A 15,504-nucleotide genomic window follows, 5' to 3' on the forward strand; every position below is an offset into this window, starting at 1 on the left:
AAAGATGCTTTCAGATTATGACATATAGCTTTCATACAGCAGCAGGCTCCACATGAGTGTCTAAAGCTAAAACAAGAAAATTACCATTGGATAATAAATTATCCCCAACATGAAGACGGGCTCGATCAGATTACAACAGTAAACACTGCAACATGTCACCGCTGCTGATGCATGCACACATGTGAACCTACTGCAGACTTAAATATTACCTGCTCCTTTGTGCCAACACGAGAAAACAAACTACTATACACACTAAATGAAATCATCCTTCTAGTGTCAAGAAGCAGCGAAGAGATCATGCAAGGAAACCAGTACCAAACGTTGTCCATGTGTTATTGATGAGAGAGGAGCAGAATAATGCAGTCGGCATAAATAATGTAAACCAGCCACAGCTTTTTACTCAGCTATCAAAAAGAGGCGGTCAGCAAATCATCCTCAGCTCAGTGAGGCGAGTGACGATTTTTCACTGCACACCTGCTCAATATGGTACAAGGCCTGACACGCACTCTTTACACTTTCTGATCACAAGTTCGCCATCATCATGTGGGGGTGATTTAGTTATTTTGCAATGACAAAATAGTTTTTGTTTTAGATTAGGACTGGTGAGGAGCTGCCATCAGCAGTTGTGTTTCTCTTGTTGAGATTAATTTCAGTGGGCTCAGTGCTGCTGTGGATTACTCGCAGCTGTTGAACCCCCTGTCTAGATCTGTTGTTCATACTGATGCAGGCCTCTCCAAATTTCTCTCTCCATAAACTTACTGCAGCGTAAACTTGCTGCCGGGCACATGCATCTGTATTTCTACATGTGTGGGGAATGTGAACAGAAAGAGGGAGGTGGAAGGGTTGAAAGGAAGGAAGATGAAGAGTCAAGGGAAGCAATCAGAGGGCAAAACTGTAATGTGACCTAACCTCCTGCACAGGATGCAAAAATGCTTAGATGTTCACACACACACAAATATATACTGTATATATGATACTAAGACATCTAAGAAATCACATACACACAAACACAATGTGTATCCTTTTGCTCCTTCTGTCCCACATCCTTCCTTCTCCGGGGACCCATAAATCAATCACTGTCAAAATACTGCACTTCTACAGTGTAACTGAGAGTCACACACATAAAGGCGCACACACTTGGCAACGCACATCGAGTAACTCTGTGACTACATTTGCATTCACTTTTTGGTTCGCTAATTTGAATGTGAAATATAAACCTACGCTGCATCAAACGGTGATGGCTCAAGCGGTGCCAAGAAACGTTTTATTCCTAAAAACAAAAATCTTTAAAAAGCAAAAAACGACTTCCTCAAGACGAGGAGTTCATGGACCGTCTGCGCTGAATGCAAATTTGGCGTATTTATTTTCTCAACCAAACTGAATGAAAGACTGAAAGGGCTCATTTCAAAATTAAAGATTAATGTGTTCACCTATCGTTCTATAGCTACACACGGAATATGTGAGCACTAAAATGAAGCATGACCATTTTTGTATGTACGATGTGAAAAATGGAAGGACCGTGGTTCAGTGATTATTGTTAGTTTACAAGAAGGAGGACAAAATCTGAGCCAAGCATAAAAATGAGAAAAGACAAATCTGCTGTAGTAAGTCAGAATAGTAAATACCAGATGAGGGAAACAGATTAGTGACACTTGTAGCCAATGCAGAAGCAGTTGTTTCAAACATACTTAAGAGGAAAACTATGTGGCATAAAAGATAGACGGCGTGTGTGCAAGCATGTGTGTGTGGAGGCTTCAACAGTGGCTACAGTACCAAAGCAATTTCACATCAACATGACAAAGACTACAGTTCATTTTAGTCCACATGCATGTTATGTACCAGCAGAACTGAGAACCAGAGAAACTTAATCACAACAGCAGCCGCTTCCATCCGAACCGGGTGAATTCGTGGATACATGAGGGCCTGCATATTAAATTAGGATCATGATCAAAGACTTTCAGGTTCTGATTGCTTTAATTTTCCATCATCCTACCTTTAACTTAGATTTCTGTATATTTTGCCTCCTCAAAAGTGGAACCACAAATCAAGGCTTTAGTGGTCAGTGACGAACACTGTTTGGCCCATATGCTTTTGATGTTGGCATATTAATATTCGATACATCCACATATTATAAGGTTACAAGGAATCTGGAGTCTTACTCAGCTGTGACAGAGCAAAAGGTTGGGTAAACTGAAGAAATGTAAACCAAAGAACAACAACATATACTGTTGTTGTTCTTTGGTTAATTCATACAGTGAAATATCTTTGACCACATAACATAGTTTCTCTCCCTCTAATTAATAACAGGCTTTAATGTTTTCACGTATCCATGAAGCCATCCACGTCAAACTAAAATCACCGGTTCATTCTCCCACAGACCACAACTCAAGATTAGAGCAAGAAGTCTTACCTTTGATGCCAAACTTGGAGTTTCCTCCAAACTTGAGAATAATCAACATTACAAGGAAACCAGTGAAGGCTACAGCAGCGATGCCCACCACCACGTACACCTGTACAATGAGAAATCGGGGTTATAAATCTCCCAAGAGGTGAGCAAACACACTGACAGCTACACAAAGCCAAATGCCAAACCCACCACAACAAAAGGTATAGGCCACAGGCTGTGTTTATATCACTGCTCAAGAAAGGCAGATTTTCTTAAGGACTGCTTTATCTTCAATGTGTTGGGTTTATTCAATTACGCATTACATAAAAATAGAGCCAGCTCAGGTGTTTCTAGACAGGAAACACAAATAAATGAAAGAGAAACAGGCACAAACCATAAATAACTTGCAGTGGCAAACAGCAAAACCGTAGAGCTGCAGGAAAATAGAAGTGACTTACAGCGACTCTGTCCTCGCGTTGATTCGGAGGAGGGGTGTCTATTGATGCAAGAGAGAGAGAGAAATCAGAGAGGAAGAGAAACTCAAGATGTGATTTAAGGACAAGTAAAGGAGTGTTTTTTACTCACTGTCAAACAAAGATATGGTTTCAACTGACACAATAAGATTTACTGTTCATCTGAAGCATAAAATTGTTTATCTATTTCTAACAAAATAAGCTAAAATATTACATTTTGTTCTTTTTTCGGCTTCTCACTTTAGAGGTTGCTACACCAGATGATCTGCCTCCATCTCATCCTAGCCCTTACCATCCTCTTCTGTCACACCAACCCTCCACATGTGCTTCTTCATTACATGAGGTCTTCCTCCTTCCTGGGGGCTCCATCTTCAACATCTTTTGTCCAATATATCCTCTATACATCCTCTACACATGTCTAAACCATTTATTCTCATGTCTATTCTGGTCACTCCCCATGAAAATCTTAACATCTTTAACTTTGGCACCTCTAGGTCGGCCTTCTGTCTTTTTTGTCAGTGCCAGAGTCTCCAATCCGTACATCACAGAAGGTCTCACTAACATCTTGTGAAACTTCCCATTCACTCTTTCTGCTATCCTTCTGTCAGGAATCATCCCTGACATTATTCTCCACCGACTGGAGGGTTGATGGTTGACCTCAGGTATGTAAACTCATCTATGCTTTTCAAAAAGCACACCAAGAGTATCATTATACAGAAGTATCCCACCATGTGGAAGCTGTTCCAACAGGAGGTCAGATTTTCATAAGGTTAGCTTAAGAGAACTTAACAGCCTCATCATCCAAGGTGGTTTACACCGGTCATATTGATCTGACCTCTTCCTCAAAGCCTTTTTTTTTTGTTGAAATAGAGAAAATTACCTTAACATTACAAACAATTAAGCTCAAATCACTTGTCCAAGTAACCAAAGCATCTGGCGTTTTACTTAATTACTGACTTTAGACAAACTCAACAACTTGTAGACGTAAAGTTAGCCTAATCAACATGCTACCTGAGCGTATATCACAAACTGGTGGGTGCTTTTTTTTTTGTTTTTGCAGTTTTTTTCTGTCTTTCAAATCTAGTGGCAGATGTGCAAAAATACAAAACAAAACTACCGTAAATAATTCATTGTCTGTGTTACTTGTGGATAAGAGTGAGCAACTAAAAGATATGGCTGTACCTGTGGTTTGATCTGCTGGTTGGAGGGCGTATTGGAGAAAGACACAGACAGAAACAAATTAGTTCTCAAACATATTTCAACTGTAAGACAAGCACTCTGTTTTCTGAGCTTGTTTCAAAAACATAGTCATTACACAAACACGACGTGCAAACAGCACGTGCTAAACATGCACACGTTCTAGCTGCAGGGTCGTACGCGTACGTAACCTCTCAACATCTTAAGAAAAACAAAAGAGTTCGTGAGAGTAAGATTGCTGAAATGTAATTTGTGTTTGTTGACGACACCAGTTGTAAAAGTGAGCCTGAACTTTCCGGCACTTTCAGTTAATGAGTAATTAAATCAGGTTGGCAGTTTAATACACAATATTTTTAAGTCATTTCAGTCTTTATGGGCTGCAGAGACAGTTAAGTCACTACAGTTCAGATGCAAAGCTGTGCTTATTAAGATGCTTCATCTAGCTAGTGCTACAGAAGTGCAGTGAGCGTAATCGGAGTAACTTTTTTGAAGTGGAGAGTACTTGAAAATTCAGCATTTCAAACAGCTCAATATGTATGACACGAAAACAGTTTCTTTGCAGTTTGACACATAATTTGTCTGCTAGCTGAGGGCAGAGTGACTGTGTTTCCCAGGGAAGAAAAAATACTAATGCATGATCATTTTACTCTGTGAGATGGAGAACAGAGGGAAGACTTGAGAAAAATGCTCTAATAAAGGTAGAAATTTCAAGCTTACACGTAATGTTCTAGTTCAGTTTACAGCTTGGTAATCAGATTGGATCGCTATATAACAAGTTTCTAAAGTTGTCTGGATGTTTCACATCATAAAATGTTTTTGAAAGTAAATTAACCGGTAATTGATATTAATTCATGTTATCCAAAGTCTATACACGTGCAGTCTGTATTGTGGGTCAGTGATGAACTATGTTGGAGTTGTAAAGTGCAGACTGTGGTGTCCTGGCTCAATGCTCGATGGGTCCTCGTATCTCCAGAAACATTATAAAAGAGAGATAAGCCCTTTAATTCTGAATTGAAATTTAAAAGATATTTAGATAGTGGTCGAATTAGAACTGCATGCAAAGTTTGAACAGATCTGTATCAGATTTTACTAAATATTTTGTACGTGCCTGTAAGTTTTTATCCTGTTGATGTTTGAAATGAAAGATAATTTAGATAATGCTTCAAAATAACAGTAAATCTATGCGCGGCTGCTAAGTAGACAGTGTCACTGATTTTAATTTAAGCTTATTTAAGCTTTTCGTGTTCATTAGTAACAGTTGCCAAATTGCAGCTTTCTACTGGCTGGGGGTTGGAAAGCAGCCATAGTGGCAAATATAATGTGGGCCTACATATTGTACAATATAGTTGTTCCCTCACTGCCCTAATACACTTGAACCTTGAGTACCCCCACCTGCCAAATCCCACTTTAACCCCTGCACGATGCTGATGTTAAACATCTAAAAACAGTGCCTGTAAACAGAAACTAGATGTGCCTCTTTTAAGAATTTTGCACTTAAAAAAGACAAAACATACTCACTTACCATAATAGTAAGGCTCCGGATCTGTTGCTGCAAAAAAAAAAATAGCATTTAAATTGATGACATTTGTTTCACAAAGCCAACTTTGTGCATCAACACAAACTATTTCACTGTATGTAGCTATACCTGTACATATATAGTCTAGTATAACATAAAAGCATCAGCAAGATTTTTTTTCTTTCAGCAGCTCCACCTTTGCTATCAATAAAGGCAGATTTAAAACAGAACACTGCCAGTTTGCCATTCCTTTATCTGATTTCATGCCAGCAACTACCCCTCATTATAAATCGATGAGCATAACCCAGATGGCAAAATATACACAGTCTGCAGCAATATTTAAAGTGTGAAACAGAGTCATGATGAATCAGGATGGTGAGTGAGAAGTATATGAAAGAGTCTATTTGTGGTAATAATTAAATGCATTTCCTATATACTAAACAGAAATATTTGATTGTAATTGTACAAAGATAGGAAAGAATTAAAAAGTATCTGTAACGGCAAAAATAGCTGTAAAAGGGGCGATTTCTTAGGTTTTGCCTTGAGATTAAAGGGCTATAAAATGATCAAATTAAAAATATTCAGTACGGGCTAAACAGACTAGAAAGTTTGGACGCTGCTTCAAATACAGTACTTAAAAATGCCAAAATGCAGTATTTGGTGGGATTGTCGTAAAGGAAAAAATCCCATTTATGGTGCAAAGGGACAAAAAAGTTTTGCACCCAACTAGTCCTGCACCATTTGTCACAGAATTATAGTTCAAAGACCAAAATAAGCAGCTCATTTATCCACTCTTCTCGTTGATTTTCTTCCAAACTATTACAATTAATGCACAAAAAACACATTTATCTCAGTGGGTGGAATGTGTCGTACTAGAGTACAGGGTGGGCCATTTATATGGATACACCGTAATAAAATGGGAATGGTTGGTGATATCAAAGTCCTGTTTGTGGCACATTAGCATATGTGAGGGGGCAAACTCCTCAAGATGGGTGGTGACCATGGTGGCCATTTAGAAGTCGGCCATCTTGGATACAACTTTTGTTTTTTCAATAGGAAGAGGGCCATGTGACACATCAAACTTATTGGTAATGTCACAAGAAAAACAATGGTGTGCTTGGTTTCAACGTAACTTTATTCTTTCATGAGTTATTTACAAGTTTCTGACCACTTATAAAATGTGTTCAATGTGCTGCCCATTGTGTTGGATTGTCAATGCAACCCTCTTCTCCCACTCTTCACACACTGATAGCAACACCGCAGGAGAAATGCCAGCACAGGCATCCAGTATCCGTAGTTTCAGGTGCTGCACATCTCGTATCTTCACACCATAGACAATTGCCTTCAGATGACCCCAAAGATAAAAGTCTAAGGGGGTCAGATCGGGAGACCTTGGGGGCCATTCAACTGGCCCACGACGACCAATCCACTTTCCAGGAAACTGTTCATCTAGGAATGCTCGGACCTGGCACCCATAATGTGGTGGTGCACCATCTTGCTGGAAAAACTCAGGGAACGTGCCAGCTTCAGTGCATAAAGAGGGAAACACATCATCATGTAGCAATTTCAAATATCCAGTGGCCTTGAGGTTTCCATTGATGAAGAATGGACCCACTATCGTTGTACCCCATATACCACACCAAACCATCACTTTTGTTGTTCCAACAGTCTTGGAGGGATCCATCCAATGTGGGTTAGTGTCAGACCAATAGCGGTGGTTTTGTGTCAATGGAAAATTGTACTTAGTAGTCAGTATAATCTTTTAATGATATAAGTTTGCATATGGTAGAATACTGCATGTAATCATTTGTGTTTAGAAGTATATAGTTGGTGGCATATTGAAAGAATGTCTCATCCTAGGAGGTCTGTAACATTCCAGGGTGTTCTGGCGTTCACCCCCACATCCTAGGAGTATGGGAGAGGTCGTACCTTGTCTTATTGTTTTACGGTAGGATTAACGTAGCTATATCTGTTTTAGTCTAAGTGCCTTTTGTTTAGATGAACTGCTGGACTTCCAGACCAGCAGGTTTAGGGAAGTCTTTATGGGGTCACACTCTGACACACACACACACACACACACACACAGACACACACACACACACAACACACACACACACAAACACACACACCACACACACACACACACACACACACACACGTTTACACCTCCACATTTCAATGTATGGAACAAAGCTCACTGAAGTATAAATAAAGACCAGGGCAGTCCTCAGTGCTTAGTCTCTGAGCCTCACTCTTGTGTGAGCTCAGGAGGCTGCCCTTGCTAGCAAGAAATTGTGTGTTTCTCCTCTCTGATTCTCTGCTGAAGAAGTGTTTTAGAATACAATCTTTACATTTGTTGTTAACTTCACCATTCACATAAAAGTTTGCCTCATCACTGAACAAAATCTTCTGCGTGAACTGAGGGTCCTGTTCCAATTTTTGTTTTGCCCATTCTGCAAATTCTGTGCGCCGATCTGGGTCATCCTCGTTGAGATGCTGCAGTAGCTGGAGTTTGTAAGGGTGCCATTTGTGAGTAGCTAATATCCAGTGACATGCGGCGAGTGCTACGCTGTGGGCTCTTGCTGAATGAAGCTAGGACAGCCACTGATGTTTCTTCATTAGTGACAGTTTTCTTGCGTCCACATTTTGGCAAATCCAACACTGAACCAGTTTCACGAAACTTAGCAAGCAGTTTGCTAACTGTAGCATGGGAGATGGGTGGTCTCGTAGGGTGTCTTGCATTGAAATCTGCTGCAATGACCCGGTTACTGCGTTCACCAGATATCAACACAATTTCGATCCGCTCCTCACGTGTTAACCTCTTCGACATGTCAATGGCTGTGAACAAAGAGAAACTTGTAAATAACTCATGAAAGAATAAAGTTACGTTGAAACCAAGCACACCATTGTTTTTCTTGTGACATTACCAATAAGTTTGATGTGTCACATGGCCCTCTTCCTATTGAAAAAACAAAAGTTGTATCCAAGATGGCCGACTTCTAAATGGCCACCATGGTCACCACCCATCTTGAATGAGTTATTTACAAGTTTCTCTTTGTTCACAGCCATTGACATGTCGAAGAGGTTAACACGTGAGGAGCGGATCGAAATTGTGTTGATATCTGGTGAACGCAGGAACCAAGCAAATGCAGCAGATTTCAATGCAAGACACCCTACGAGACCACCCATCTCCCATGCTACAGTTAGCAAACTGCTTGCTAAGTTTCGTGAAACTGGTTCAGTGTTTTATTTGCCAAAATGTGGAAGCAAGAAAACTGTCACTAATGAAGAAACATCAGTGGCTGTCCTAGCTTCATTCAGCAAGAGCCCACAGCGTAGCACTCGCCGCATGTCACTGGATATTAGCTACTCACAAATGGCACCCTTACAAACTCCAGCTACTGCAGCATCTCAACGAGGATGACCCAGATCGGCGCACAGAATTTGCAGAATGGGCAAAACAAAAATTGGAACAGGACCCTCAGTTCACGCAGAAGATTTTGTTCAGTGATGAGGCAAACTTTTATGTGAATGGTGAAGTTAACAAACAAAATGTTAAGAGATATATTCTAAAACACTTCTTCAGCAGAGAATCAGAGAGGAGAAACACACAGATTTTCTTGCTAGCAAGGGCAGCCTCCTGAGCTCACACACCAAGAGTGAGCCTCAGAGACTAAGCACTGAGGACTGCCCTGGTCTTTTATTTATACTTCAGTGAGCTTTGTTCCATACATTGAAATGTGGAGGTGTAAACGTGTGTGTGTGTGTGTGTGTGTGTGTGTGGTGTGTGTGTTTGTGTGTGTGTGTGTTGTGTGTGTGTGTGTGTCTGTGTGTGTGTGTGTGTGTGTGTGTGTCAGAGTGTGACCCCATAAAGACTTCCCTAAACCTGCTGGTCTGGAAGTCCAGCAGTTCATCTAAACAAAAGGCACTTAGACTAAAACAGATATAGCTACGTTAATCCTACCGTAAAACAATAAGACAAGGTACGACCTCTCCCATACTCCTAGGATGTGGGGGTGAACGCCAGAACACCCTGGAATGTTACAGACCTCCTAGGATGAGACATTCTTTCAATATGCCACCAACTATATACTTCTAAACACAAATGATTACATGCAGTATTCTACCATATGCAAACTTATATCATTAAAAGATTATACTGACTACTAAGTACAATTTTCCATTGACACAAAACCACCGCTATTGGTCTGACACTAACCCACATTGGATGGATCCCTCCAAGACTGTTGGAACAACAAAAGTGATGGTTTGGTGTGGTATATGGGGTACAACGATAGTGGGTCCATTCTTCATCAATGGAAACCTCAAGGCCACTGGATATTTGAAATTGCTACATGATGATGTGTTTCCCTCTTTATGCACTGAAGCTGGCACGTTCCCTGAGTTTTTCCAGCAAGATGGTGCACCACCACATTATGGGTGCCAGGTCCGAGCATTCCTAGATGAACAGTTTCCTGGAAAGTGGATTGGTCGTCGTGGGCCAGTTGAATGGCCCCCAAGGTCTCCCGATCTGACCCCCTTAGACTTTTATCTTTGGGGTCATCTGAAGGCAATTGTCTATGGTGTGAAGATACGAGATGTGCAGCACCTGAAACTACGGATACTGGATGCCTGTGCTGGCATTTCTCCTGCGGTGTTGCTATCAGTGTGTGAAGAGTGGGAGAAGAGGGTTGCATTGACAATCCAACACAATGGGCAGCACATTGAACACATTTTATAAGTGGTCAGAAACTTGTAAATAACTCATGAAAGAATAAAGTTACGTTGAAACCAAGCACACCATTGTTTTTCTTGTGACATTACCAATAAGTTTGATGTGTCACATGGCCCTCTTCCTATTGAAAAAACAAAAGTTGTATCCAAGATGGCCGACTTCTAAATGGCCACCATGGTCACCACCCATCTTGAGGAGTTTGCCCCCTCACATATGCTAATGTGCCACAAACAGGACTTTGATATCACCAACCATTCCCATTTTATTACGGTGTATCCATATAAATGGCCCACCCTGTACTCTAGTACGACACATTCCACCCACTGAGATAAATGTGTTTTTTGTGCATTAATTGTAATAGTTTGGAAGAAAATCAACGAGAAGAGTGGATAAATGAGCTGCTTATTTTGGTCTTTGAACTATAATTCTGTGACAAATGGTGCAGGACTAGTTGGGTGCAAAACTTTTTTGTCCCTTTGCACCATAAATGGGATTTTTTCCTTTACGACAATCCCACCAAATACTGCATTTTGGCATTTTTAAGTACTGTATTTGAAGCAGCGTCCAAACTTTCTAGTCTGTTTAGCCCGTACTGAATATTTTTAATTTGATCATTTTATAGCCCTTTAATCTCAAGGCAAAACCTAAGAAATCGCCCCTTTTACAGCTATTTTTGCCGTTACAGATACTTTTTAATTCTTTCCTATCTTTGTACAATTACAATCAAATATTTCTGTTTAGTATATAGGAAATGCATTTAATTATTACCACAAATAGACTCTTTCATATACTTCTCACTCACCATCCTGATTCATCATGACTCTGTTTCACACTTTAAATATTGCTGCAGACTGTGTATATTTTGCCATCTGGGTTATGCTCATCGATTTATAATGAGGGGTAGTTGCTGGCATGAAATCAGATAAAGGAATGGCAAACTGGCAGTGTTCTGTTTTAAATCTGCCTTTATTGATAGCAAAGGTGGAGCTGCTGAAAGAAAAAAAATCTTGCTGATGCTTTTATGTTATACTAGACTATATATGTACAGGTATAGCTACATACAGTGAAATAGTTTGTGTTGATGCACAAAGTTGGCTTTGTGAAACAAATGTCATCAATGTAAATGCTCTTTTTTTTTTTGCAGCAACAGATCCGGAGCCTTACTATTATGGTAAGTGAGTATGTTTTGTCTTTTTTAAGTGCAAAATTCTTAAAAGAGGCACATCTAGTTTCTGTTTACAGGCACTGTTTTTAGATGTTTAACATCAGCATCGTGCAGGGGTTAAAGTGGGATTTGGCAGGTGGGGGTACTCAAGGTTCAAGTGTATTAGGGCAGTGAGGGAACAACTATATTGTACAATATGTAGGCCCACATTATATTTGCCACTATGGCTGCTTTCCAACCCCCAGCCAGTAGAAAGCTGCAATTTGGCAACTGTTACTAATGAACACGAAAAGCTTAAATAAGCTTAAATTAAAATCAGTGACACTGTCTACTTAGCAGCCGCGCATAGATTTACTGTTATTTTGAAGCATTATCTAAATTATCTTTCATTTCAAACATCAACAGGATAAAAACTTACAGGCACGTACAAAATATTTAGTAAAATCTGATACAGATCTGTTCAAACTTTGCATGCAGTTCTAATTCGACCACTATCTAAACATCTTTTAAATTTCAATTCAGAATTAAAGGGCTTATCTCTCTTTTATAATGTTTCTGGAGATACGAGGACCCATCGAGCATTGAGCCAGGACACCACAGTCTGCACTTTACAACTCCAACATAGTTCATCACTGACCCACAATACAGACTGCACGTGTATAGACTTTGGATAACATGAATTAATATCAATTACCGGTTAATTTACTTTCAAAAACATTTTATGATGTGAAACATCCAGACAACTTTAGAAACTTGTTATATAGCGATCCAATCTGATTACCAAGCTGTAAACTGAACTAGAACATTACGTGTAAGCTTGAAATTTCTACCTTTATTAGAGCATTTTTCTCAAGTCTTCCCTCTGTTCTCCATCTCACAGAGTAAAATGATCATGCATTAGTATTTTTTCTTCCCTGGGAAACACAGTCACTCTGCCCTCAGCTAGCAGACAAATTATGTGTCAAACTGCAAAGAAACTGTTTTCGTGTCATACATATTGAGCTGTTTGAAATGCTGAATTTTCAAGTACTCTCCACTTCAAAAAAGTTACTCCGATTACGCTCACTGCACTTCTGTAGCACTAGCTAGATGAAGCATCTTAATAAGCACAGCTTTGCATCTGAACTGTAGTGACTTAACTGTCTCTGCAGCCCATAAAGACTGAAATGACTTAAAAATATTGTGTATTAAACTGCCAACCTGATTTAATTACTCATTAACTGAAAGTGCCGGAAAGTTCAGGCTCACTTTTACAACTGGTGTCGTCAACAAACACAAATTACATTTCAGCAATCTTACTCTCACGAACTCTTTTGTTTTTCTTAAGATGTTGAGAGGTTACGCACGCGTACGACCCTGCAGCTAGAACGTGTGCATGTTTAGCACGTGCTGTTTGCACGTCGTGTTTGTGTAATGACTATGTTTTTGAAACAAGCTCAGAAAACAGAGTGCTTGTCTTACAGTTGAAATATGTTTGAGAACTAATTTGTTTCTGTCTGTGTCTTTCTCCAATACGCCCTCCAACCAGCAGATCAAACCACAGGTACAGCCATATCTTTTAGTTGCTCACTCTTATCCACAAGTAACACAGACAATGAATTATTTACGGTAGTTTTGTTTTGTATTTTTGCACATCTGCCACTAGATTTGAAAGACAGAAAAAAACTGCAAAAACAAAAAAAAAAGCACCCACCAGTTTGTGATATACGCTCAGGTAGCATGTTGATTAGGCTAACTTTACGTCTACAAGTTGTTGAGTTTGTCTAAAGTCAGTAATTAAGTAAAACGCCAGATGCTTTGGTTACTTGGACAAGTGATTTGAGCTTAATTGTTTGTAATGTTAAGGTAATTTTCTCTATTTCAACAAAAAAAAAAGGCTTTGAGGAAGAGGTCAGATCAATATGACCGGTGTAAACCACCTTGGATGATGAGGCTGTGAAGTTCTCTTAAGCTAACCTTATGAAAATCTGACCTCCTGTTGGAACAGCTTCCACATGGTGGGATACTTCTGTATAATGATACTCTTGGTGTGCTTTTTGAAAAGCATAGATGAGTTTACATACCTGAGGTCAACCATCAACCCTCCAGTCGGTGGAGAATAATGTCAGGGATGATTCCTGACAGAAGGATAGCAGAAAGAGTGAATGGGAAGTTTCACAAGATGTTAGTGAGACCTTCTGTGATGTACGGATTGGAGACTCTGGCACTGACAAAAAAGACAGAAGGCCGACCTAGAGGTGCCAAAGTTAAAGATGTTAAGATTTTCATGGGGAGTGACCAGAATAGACATGAGAATAAATGGTTTAGACATGTGTAGAGGATGTATAGAGGATATATTGGACAAAAGATGTTGAAGATGGAGCCCCCAGGAAGGAGGAAGACCTCATGTAATGAAGAAGCACATGTGGAGGGTTGGTGTGACAGAAGAGGATGGTAAGGGCTAGGATGAGATGGAGACAGATCATCTGGTGTAGCAACCTCTAAAGTGAGAAGCCGAAAAAAGAACAAAATGTAATATTTTAGCTTATTTTGTTAGAAATAGATAAACAATTTTATGCTTCAGATGAACAGTAAATCTTATTGTGTCAGTTGAAACCATATCTTTGTTTGACAGTGAGTAAAAAACACTCCTTTACTTGTCCTTAAATCACATCTTGAGTTTCTCTTCCTCTCTGATTTCTCTCTCTCTCTTGCATCAATAGACACCCCTCCTCCGAATCAACGCGAGGACAGAGTCGCTGTAAGTCACTTCTATTTTCCTGCAGCTCTACGGTTTTGCTGTTTGCCACTGCAAGTTATTTATGGTTTGTGCCTGTTTCTCTTTCATTTATTTGTGTTTCCTGTCTAGAAACACCTGAGCTGGCTCTATTTTTATGTAATGCGTAATTGAATAAACCCAACACATTGAAGATAAAGCAGTCCTTAAGAAAATCTGCCTTTCTTGAGCAGTGATATAAACACAGCCTGTGGCCTATACCTTTTGTTGTGGTGGGTTTGGCATTTGGCTTTGTGTAGCTGTCAGTGTGTTTGCTCACCTCTTGGGAGATTTATAACCCCGATTTCTCATTGTACAGGTGTACGTGGTGGTGGGCATCGCTGCTGTAGCCTTCACTGGTTTCCTTGTAATGTTGATTATTCTCAAGTTTGGAGGAAACTCCAAGTTTGGCATCAAAGGTAAGACTTCTTGCTCTAATCTTGAGTTGTGGTCTGTGGGAGAATGAACCGGTGATTTTAGTTTGACGTGGATGGCTTCATGGATACGTGAAAACATTAAAGCCTGTTATTAATTAGAGGGAGAGAAACTATGTTATGTGGTCAAAGATATTTCACTGTATGAATTAACCAAAGAACAACAACAGTATATGTTGTTGTTCTTTGGTTTACATTTCTTCAGTTTACCCAACCTTTTGCTCTGTCACAGCTGAGTAAGACTCCAGATTCCTTGTAACCTTATAATATGTGGATGTATCGAATATTAATATGCCAACATCAAAAGCATATGGGCCAAACAGTGTTCGTCACTGACCACTAAAGCCTTGATTTGTGGTTCCACTTTTGAGGAGGCAAAATATACAGAAATCTAAGTTAAAGGTAGGATGATGGAAAATTAAAGCAATCAGAACCTGAAAGTCTTTGATCATGATCCTAATTTAATATGCAGGCCCTCATGTATCCACGAATTCACCCGGTTCGGATGGAAGCGGCTGCTGTTGTGATTAAGTTTCTCTGGTTCTCAGTTCTGCTGGTGCATAACATGCATGTGGACTAAAATGAACTGTAGTCTTTGTCATGTTGATGTGAAATTGCTTTGGTACTGTAGCCACTGTTGAAGCCTCCACACACACATGCTTGCACACACGCCGTCTATCTTTTATGCCACATAGTTTTCCTCTTAAGTATGTTTGAAACAACTGCTTCTGCATTGGCTACAAGTGTCACTAATCTGTTTCCCTCATCTGGTATTTACTATTCTGACTTACTACAGCAGATTTGTCTTTTCTCATTTTTATGCTTGGCTCAGATTTTGTCCTC

General features: G+C 39.8%; 1 protein-coding gene and 1 long non-coding RNA gene across 4 annotated transcripts in view; one reads left to right on the forward strand and one right to left on the reverse strand.

Moving 5' to 3' along the window:
* ntrk2a (neurotrophic tyrosine kinase, receptor, type 2a) overlaps nucleotides 1-15,504 on the forward strand; it is a 111,840-nt gene that overhangs the window by 20,343 nt on the left and 75,993 nt on the right. For 2 of the 3 annotated variants that reach the window (XM_042218346.1, XM_005916183.3), the window contains exons 10-13: nucleotides 11,452-11,478; nucleotides 13,001-13,015; nucleotides 14,175-14,212; nucleotides 14,547-14,646. In XM_042218346.1, coding sequence (XP_042074280.1) covers nucleotides 11,452-11,478; nucleotides 13,001-13,015; nucleotides 14,175-14,212; nucleotides 14,547-14,646 — 180 coding nt within the window. The remainder of the gene's footprint in view (nucleotides 1-11,451; nucleotides 11,479-13,000; nucleotides 13,016-14,174; nucleotides 14,213-14,546; nucleotides 14,647-15,504) is intronic. The other variant, XM_042218347.1, reaches the window with a different exon arrangement.
* Nucleotides 14-5,606, reverse strand: LOC121814109. The gene is made up of 4 exons (XR_006054086.1): nucleotides 5,579-5,606; nucleotides 4,042-4,056; nucleotides 2,845-2,882; nucleotides 14-2,510 (listed from the first exon to the last, which is right to left on the reverse strand). It is a non-coding gene; the product is annotated as an uncharacterized LOC121814109 (long non-coding RNA).

The sequence above is a fragment of the Haplochromis burtoni genome, unplaced genomic scaffold (assembly GCF_018398535.1).
Source record: "Haplochromis burtoni strain Fernald_Lab_line unplaced genomic scaffold, NCSU_Asbu1 Contig_18, whole genome shotgun sequence".
In the NCBI taxonomy this organism is placed as follows: domain Eukaryota; kingdom Metazoa; phylum Chordata; class Actinopteri; order Cichliformes; family Cichlidae; genus Haplochromis; species Haplochromis burtoni.